Source organism: Triticum aestivum, chromosome 5D (assembly GCF_018294505.1).
Source record: "Triticum aestivum cultivar Chinese Spring chromosome 5D, IWGSC CS RefSeq v2.1, whole genome shotgun sequence".
In the NCBI taxonomy this organism is placed as follows: domain Eukaryota; kingdom Viridiplantae; phylum Streptophyta; class Magnoliopsida; order Poales; family Poaceae; genus Triticum; species Triticum aestivum.
The window spans coordinates 208,925,370-208,934,323 of NC_057808.1; the positions used below are offsets into that span (position 1 = coordinate 208,925,370).

The following is an 8,954-nucleotide window of genomic DNA, read 5'->3' on the forward strand; positions in this document are numbered from 1 at the left end:
CCCTTCGCATGGGGAGTTATTCAAGGCCAGTATGCTGATTCAATGAGGAACATTTCCAGGCATTAGGGGGAGATTTCAAGTACCATAAAGAATGCCAGGAAATTAGTGGAATGTTCAACACATTTCTGCCTCAAGTCCACGTACTCAAAGATCTGAACTATGCGTTCAGAAGATTTGCAACACATTGCAAACAACCTATCAGATTCATTTACTGACTATAAAGGTGTCACACAATCCTACAATCCTGTAAAAGTATGGCTGAAAGAGTGGAGGTACCAACAAAATCCACTCCACTCCCCGTTCAAAGGAACAGGGGGAGATGTATGGCAGAAGTACATCAGGATTTAGCTTCTCGCAAGCAAGGATATCAAGGCCTGTGAATCAGTAAATGCAAGTCAACTTCACGTTGACAGACACCTAATGGATAGCATACACCCAATGGACGGGAAACCTCCACCAACCCAGGTCATAGTGCACACAATGACCGGGACATCAGAATACCCGACTCAATCGCATTGGGAAATCGCAAGCAGTCACCATGGGTAACGATATTTCCATCAACTATATATTGATATATAGAATCTGGAGAAACATATAACCGGAAGTCTACAATTGTCGACATACATTTCTCAACTAGATTGAAAAAACCTTTCAAGTGATTCAGATCCAAAGACCATGGCCATGGCAAAGTGTGAACAATACTCGGACTGAACTCAAGCAAAGGGTATAATCTAGGTAGAAATAATCTTGCTCAATAATGGGAAGGTATTCATAAGCAATACCTACACCAGTTTTCTTCTGGAAACGGAACTGAGAACAATGAGGTGGTGAAACATAGAGCAAGTATTGTAGCACAAGGGTTCACGCAGATACCCAACTATTCTCCAGAGGTGGAATCTCTTTCTGATAACTTATATCATTGGCAGCACAAAATCATCTATCTATACAGTTGATAGATGTAGTGATTACATATCCATGTGGATCACTAGATTCAGACATATATGATTGATTCCCGATGGAATCTCAATTCTGAATCGAAATACAAAATGCAACATACATTATGTAAAATCAGTAAGTCATCATATGACTTATTATTGTCAGTACATATGGTATAACTGACGTAGTGAGATCCTTATACACAAGGACTATTCCTACAATGATGATTATCCATGTTTGTGTGTCTGCAATGACGACACATGTAATCATCTAAATGACGGAGTTTAAAATGAAGGATTTGGGTAAACCAAAATATCGCTCATCACTACAACTTGAGCACCTTCATTCATACATTATGGTATACTATGTTGTCTATATCCAAAATATATTGGAGAAAATCATTGTGGACAAATCTTATCCATCCATAGAGAAAGGTGTATTTAGACCAAGAGATGATGGAAATGAGATATTGGGACTCGACGTTCCATAATGCCATTGGATCCACCAAACATAATTGGTTGGTACTCAAGAATATCTTTCGATATCTCCAAGTCATGAAACATCTTGTCCTGTTTTTTTAGTTTCACAGAAATGTGAACACCGATATCATTGGATACATCGATCAGATCCCCACTATGTCGGATCGTAGACAAACTTAGTGTTCCTACCAGGTGCGGTATCCCTCTCATGAAGAGTCTTCAAACAGACCTCATGGCTACATCCACCAACCATTATCTTAAAGATAATGTTGCTTGTGTTGCCCGGATGTAAACATGTTACTAACAAGCAATATCTTTATATTACATATCTTGCAAGTCAAATCATGTAACTGATTTGTTCACCAAGTCTCTACCAACTTTTACATTCCAGAAACATGTTCATGGAATTGGTATGTGATGGCTTTGGAATTTGCAAGAATCGGGGGGTGTATCTTCCTAAATTGTTCCTGTTCAATGCATCATATTATACTCTTTTTCCCTTCATGAGTTTACTATACAGGTTCTCATAAAGGTTTTTAATGAGGTAATATCAACATGAGATCATATGTCATACTTTCAGTTTTCCCCACCGGGATTTTTAGAAAAGTATATACGACATATTTATTGTCCTCTTGATTATATGAGTTTTCTCGTATTAAGTTGAGAGAGACAATAACCATTATATGTTGCATGATTTTCTCTTTATTTTTCCCACTGGGTTTGAAGGAGTTTTGGCAACATATCAAACACCTATCTCCTCATATTTTTTCCACAGGGTTTTTTGAGGAGACTTTCTCAAGTTGAAGATGATGAACATTCTTAAAGATATACATACTTGGAGGAGTCTTTATCAAGACGATGGAGCATTCACAAAAACAAGCATAGATTAGGGGAGTGTTAAGAATTAATTATAATCCTAATAATCTCTGCTTAGTTTGGTAACTGTCATAGTTACCGCCTTAGTTTCGCGTCCACTCAACGCGGCCCCTCCATAGGGCACGACTCCTCGCACTGTATATATACTTTCGTCATCATCAATAAAGGGAAGGGTTCAAGATTACTGTTCATCATTGATTCTCTCTCGATCTCAATCTTCACACTTCCGTTGCAACGCACGGGCCTTTTTGCTAGTTTGTACTAAAGTTAGTACAAAGTTTGAGATATTTATTTTGGCACAGAGGGAGTATACGTCAGAGAGTAACGTCCCATCCATCTCCAATGGAAGGAAACCAGGGACGCAAAAGTAGCCATGGTGGCAAAGCAATCAAAGATCAAGGTACCTGCTAATCATGAAAAAGGCAATTCTACCACAGACAGAGACCATGTGAAGTTTGTGACCTATCACTGAGTTCTAAAGGCTGCCTAAGCTCAAAATCAAAATGTCAGTCAATGATGCTCAAGTGCTGCATTCTATTTTCTGGCGTTTTGACTGCTGTTCCGACTGCTTCATCCACTCCATGCACTCCTCCATAGTACCCTGAGGATGCGCAAGCTGCCACTTCACTAGCCGTTGTTGCTGGGAGAAAGTGTACATCTTTGTGTTAAGCAAGAACGCACAGGAACTGGAATAGTATGATCAGTTGGTTTACAGGGGGTTCGTACATACCCATTTTCCAATCAAGGGACCTCCGGACTTGACCTGCATGACCCCCATAATGGCCTTTCCATCAAGCAACGGCTTCATTTTCCATACGCCATCAAGATCTGGTCAAGTGGAACAACAAGGTATAAATCAGGAGGTAGTTATGAGAGGAACACATCAACTATCAATGACAGGAAACTAAAAAGATCATTAGGTAAGTTCTTTACCAAGGTCAATTATTGATCGCTCCACACTGATGTATCTCTCTTTCCTTTTATCTAGTTCATCCTGCTTGCTGAGGGAATCACTGGCATTGCCAACTTCTGGATAGACAAGAGTTGAGATAAACAGTGCCACACGCCAAAAACCTTTTATTTCACGAAGTATAAGTCCTGAAATGCTCAAACTGTCAGAAATTTTATCCAGTAACACAAGGAAATAAGAATACTGCAAACAAATTGATCCAATACCCTAACAAGTTAAATTAAAAGATATCATGTGCCTAGAATGCCCATAATAAGACCATCAGAAACTTCAAATTTTAAGGAACCGACCAATATGAAGGACATTCCAAATTTAAAAATAAGGATGGCCAGCACTAACCTGCAAAAACACGTTTCACTAGGTCTGTTGGTATCTCTAGATATTCATCATCCAGCTTCTCTTTCACAGTTTCCAGATTCTCATTTGACTCCAGGAGAAGAATTAATTCAGCAAACTTTTCACTCACAACATGTATGTTCACAATCTTTCAACACAGAACGGATAATGAAAAGTTAATTTTTTTAATTAAATTATACAACACATGCAAGCATAAACAAATGCTTTCGAGATTAGGCCTGCTCAATAAAGTGTACCGTGTCAGCATCACTAGCTTTCAGCTTTAGAGAGTCCCGAATAATATAGCTAACAACTGGAACCTGCAGATGACACAACAGGCCTGTTATAGTACTTCCATAAAACAGTAGAGGGCAAATGAATGTGATGATTATCAAGCTGTTTAGTTTGTTAACAAATTTACCCACCTCCAAGAGTTTCTTTGTAAATAACATAAACCATTTTATACCTTGCAAAGAACCCGCCATCTAACAAAAAGTTAGGCTAGACTATCAGGCAAAGATTAGCACCTCATGTTCGGCTTCAGATGAAGCTTAACCTATCCGGAAAAATACCTATTTCTATGAAACAAGCAAGCATACCCAGGTAGACACTTGCAGAGCATTGAAGAGTGTCCGCAGGGTAGACTATAATAGAATATTTGACCTGCTTATGTACATACTGTTTGGATTAGGAAAAAAAGATAATGCATGAGTTAGATGATCTTATTCCTATGTTTAATGTAGGAAAAACGGAATATGGTCATGATGCCCAAGCCTGCCCTCTCCGATCAGTCTAGTTATGAGTTTGTTCACTTACACCATTGCATAAAAGTCGATGACTTGGTCAACCAAAGAACATCAAGCGTATACAGAGTTTTGCCCTTTTAAATAGTTAAATGTTTGGATTTAGACAAATCTGGAGGATGCCTGAGTTGGATGTTACCTTCTTTGATTTTTTGTCCATGTAGAACATATTTCGAACTGGAGTAAATAGCGCGCTATACAGGCAAAGCCTTTGCTGTTCATCCTAAAAATCATAGTAGATCTTAAGAGTTAGGAAAACAAAAATAACATCCATAACAGTCAAGTATGTGTTTCTTGGTAGCCATTGCACATAACTTGTAGTAAAGTTGCCTACCATAGTAATTCTAGATACAGTACTATACTAGTGAGAAACTTTTATAATAGATTTTCTGAATTACAGTGCTATACAAAATCAACTATAAGACTGCAACGAATCTATAGAGAGATACTTGAATGATTTAGAGCAATATTTTGTACTCCCAGCCGTCATGGTTCCATCAGGTTCAAAAACATTCTATAAATGCCTTAAGAATCCAATACTGCTACAGAGAAGAATCAGAATAATGTTGGTTTGTTATAAATTATTTCGAGGTTACTTAAGTTTTACTTTCGGTCATATGCATTTCAATGTCAACACAGGAAACAGCTAAAAATAACATGTCATGCAGGAAACATGATTTTGGGGGTGTTATTTAACAAGATATATGATGAGAACTCCGCAGACCTGTGACTTGGAATCAGAACCACAACTGAACACAGAACGGCCAATAGAATGTGCAAGTTTCCATGCTGCTTCAAGATGTGAAACACAAAGCCTGAACCAACAGAAAATATGAGCTATTGGAAACAAATAGACAAGTGCATACTAATTTGTAAAAGTCTACCAAGTCAAAAAATCTGAAGAGTAACTCTGTGACATATAGTTGGGTACTTCCATATTGCATGTAGTCCAAACATACATACTAGCATACTACTCCCTCTGTTCCTAAATATTTGTCTTTTAGATATTTTAAATGGACTACCACATACGGATGTATATAGACATATTTTAGAGTGTAGATTCACTCATTTTGCTCCGTATGTAGTCACTTGTTGAAATCCCTAGAAAGACAAATATTTAGGAACGGAGGGAGTAGAACAGATACATACCAATCATGTTTGTCAAGAGCTGGAGGCTCTAGTTTCTCAGGAAAAGCAAAAACAACATAAAACAATCCCAAATCACGGATATAGCGCAGTGCATTGACAGGGTGTTTGTCTGACATCATGAGGTCTACCTGCACAATATGCAAACTACAATATTAGTGACCTGGGGATTTGCTTGGTGTCACTCAATACACAATGGCAAAATTCCGTTACTTGTACAAAAAAGCAGGAAGAAGCAAGGAAACATCGGTTGACAGTTAGTGTAGAAATCAGACCTCATGACCAATTCGTTCTCTGCTAATCTTGCTACCAAGTTCAGACTTCACCTTTTCATCAGAAGCGGCTTCTTTCAAATCTTCAGCTAATGTAAAGCTGAATCTAGCAGCTGCCAGAGATGAATATTAGCATATGCAAAGAAAATAATACTAATCCAAGTCACTGTCACACCCTTTAATTATACGCCATAGCAGGCATTTGCACTAGCAAGCAAGTGGGTAAGATTTCAACTTATCAGAGAGAGATACACTTTATAATGTTTTCAGCTAAGATTACCTAAGTAGAAATTGCTTGAAGTTAAGATGCTATTAGCAAGTCAAACTTATCATGAACACCTCTAAAATCATAAAATTATAGAAAGTATTAGTACTCATAATAAAATTAGAAAAAGATCACCCGAACTATTTGAGATTGATCACAGGACGTACCAAACCGAATTGCTCTAAGAACCCTGAGGGGGTCATCCAGGAAAGTTGACTTGGCAGGTAAAGGAGTATCAATGAGGCCCTTTTTCAGATCTTCAAGACCTTCACGTAGTATGGGATCACCACGTGTTTATAAAATGGTCAGCATGAGTACATAACAGCGAGAATTTACAAAATAATGGCATAGGTTTAGAAACTAGTAATAGCAAAGAAACTAACCTCTTCCAGTTAAATCTTCCACTGATTTAGTGTTGATATTGAAGAATAAGCTGTTGAAGTTTGGATTTTAGAAAGACTAAATAGGGAACTAAGTTAAACCTTGAAATCAACATTGTAGCAATGAAAGTATGACATTACAGAATACCAAATTCATTTTGAAAAGAAATCACATGGCATTACCTATTGATTGTTAGGTCCCTGCGGAGTGCATCTTCTTTGGCTGTTCCAATCTCCTACACATTACAAAGCATGGGATAGCTGTAAATTGCATGTGCCTTGCGATAGATTATCAAAAGTAAAGAGATGAATAAGAAACAAAGAGTTGCAAATACTGAGCCACCAAACATACAACAACAAAGCCTTTAGTCCCAAACAAGTTGGGGTAGGCTAGAGGTGAAACCCATAAGATCTCGCAACCAACTCATGGCTCTGGCACATGGATAGCAAGCTTCCACGCACCCCTGTCCATAGCTAGCTCTTTGGTGATACTCCAATCCTTCAGGTCTCTCTTAACGGACTCCTCCCATGTCAAATTCAGTCTACCCCGCCCTCTCTTGACATTCTCCGCACGCTTTAGCCGTCCGCTATGGACTGGAGCTTCTGGAGGCCTGCACTGAATATGCCCAAACCATCTCAGACGATGTTGGACAAGCTTCTCCTCAATTGGAGCTACCCCAACTCTATCTCGTATATCATCATTCCGGACTCGATCCTTCCTCGTGTGGCCACACATCCATCTCAACATACGCATCTCCGCCACACCTAACTGTTGAACATGTCGCCTTTTAGTCGGCCAACACTCCACGCCATACAACATTGCGGGTCGAACCGCCGTCCTGTAGAACTTGCCTTTTAGCTTTTGTGGCACTCTCTTGTCACAGAGAATGCCAGAAGCTTGGCGCCACTTCATCCATCCGGCTTTGATTCGATGGTTCACATCTTCATCAATACCCCCATCCTCCTGCAACATTGACCCCAAATACCGAAAGGTGTCCTTCCGAGGTACCACCTGGCCATCAAGGCTAACCTCCTCCTCCTCACACCTAGTAGTACTGAAACCGCACATCATGTACTCGGTTTTAGTTCTACTAAGCCTAAACCCTTTCGATTCCAAGGTTTGTCTCCATAACTCTAACTTCCTATTTACCCCCGTCCGACTATCGTCAACTAGCACCACATCATCCGCAAAGAGCATACACCATGGGATATCTCCTTGTATATCCCTTGCGACCTCATCCATCACCAATGCAAAAAGATAAGGGCTCAAAGCTGACCCCTGATGCAGTCCTATCTTAATCGGGAAGTCATCGGTGTCGACATCACTTGTTCGAACACTTGTCACAACATTATCGTACATGTCCTTGATGAGGGTAATGTACTTTGCTGGGACTTTGTGTTTCTCCAAGGCCCACCACATGACATTCCGCGGTATCTTATCATAGGCCTTCTCCAAGTCAATGAACACCATATGCAAGTCCTTCTTTTGCTCCCTATATCTCTCCATAAGCTGTCGTACCAAGAAAATGGCTTCCATGGTCGACAACCTAGGCATGAAACCAAACTGATTTTTGGTCACGCATGTCATTCTTCTTAAGCGGTGCTCAATGACTCTCCCATAGCTTCATTGTATGGCTCATCAGCTTAATTCCACGGTAATTAGTACAACTCTGAACATCCCCCTTGTTCTTGAAGATTGGTACTAATATACTCCGTCTCCACTCTTCTGGCATCTTGTTTGCCCGAAAAATGAGGTTGAAAAGCTTGGTTAGCCATACTATCGCTATGTCCCCGAGACCTTTCCACACCTCAATGGGGATACAATCAGGGCCCATCGCCTTGCCTCCTTTCATCATTTTTAAAGCCTCCTTCACCTCAGACTCCTGGATTCGCCGCACAAAACGCATGTTGGTCTCATCAAAGGAGCCACCAAACATAAGTGTATCAAATTACAAGTGAATCAACATATATTTTAGTAGTTTGCCACGTTGAAAATACACACGGCAAAGTAAAAGACTTTGAAAAAGATCAAGACATGCAAAGAGATAATGTTTGTGCATAAGCTCAACAAAATGAGTACAAAAAGCAATGCTAAATGCATGTGCATACCACAGTAGGAATACGACTGTTTTCAGCATACTTTTCGGACCTCAAGTTGACAAAATCAATCCATATGCCATATATAAGCATTCTTGCAGTTTCCAAGTGCTTGGATTGATCAGGGTTGCTGCCAAAAAAGAAGGTATAAATGGCCGCAGCTACATGATAAAATGCAAGGAACATATACAGAGTACTCTGTTTGCATTAAACTGTGACGATTTCCTTTGTTCCCATGCATACGCAATTGACCTCAAGGAAAATTATATTGTATAAAAGCATAAAGGTCAAAAATATACCACCACCACCACCACCACCACCACCCCCCCCCACCACCCCCGCCCCCTCTCCCCCAAACACACACACACACCAGCCCATGCCATAAGCACACACA

The 8,954-nt window shown here is 39.8% G+C and overlaps 1 protein-coding gene across 1 annotated transcript in view; it reads right to left on the minus strand.

Annotated features, from left to right (window-relative positions):
- Window positions 1-2,681: 2,681 nt before the first annotated feature.
- Window positions 2,682-8,954, minus strand: part of LOC123120089 (tRNA nucleotidyltransferase cca2-like) — an 8,839-nt gene continuing 2,566 nt past the window's right edge. The window contains exons 3-15 of the mRNA XM_044540098.1: window positions 8,573-8,690; window positions 6,647-6,699; window positions 6,467-6,516; window positions 6,251-6,349; window positions 5,822-5,931; window positions 5,550-5,677; window positions 5,125-5,215; window positions 4,540-4,623; window positions 3,855-3,917; window positions 3,601-3,745; window positions 3,225-3,389; window positions 3,022-3,119; window positions 2,682-2,931 (exon numbers count right to left, since the gene is read on the minus strand). Coding sequence (XP_044396033.1) covers window positions 2,812-2,931; window positions 3,022-3,119; window positions 3,225-3,389; window positions 3,601-3,745; window positions 3,855-3,917; window positions 4,540-4,623; window positions 5,125-5,215; window positions 5,550-5,677; window positions 5,822-5,931; window positions 6,251-6,349; window positions 6,467-6,516; window positions 6,647-6,699; window positions 8,573-8,690 — 1,324 coding nt within the window. The 3' untranslated portion in view covers window positions 2,682-2,811. The remainder of the gene's footprint in view (window positions 2,932-3,021; window positions 3,120-3,224; window positions 3,390-3,600; window positions 3,746-3,854; window positions 3,918-4,539; window positions 4,624-5,124; window positions 5,216-5,549; window positions 5,678-5,821; window positions 5,932-6,250; window positions 6,350-6,466; window positions 6,517-6,646; window positions 6,700-8,572; window positions 8,691-8,954) is intronic.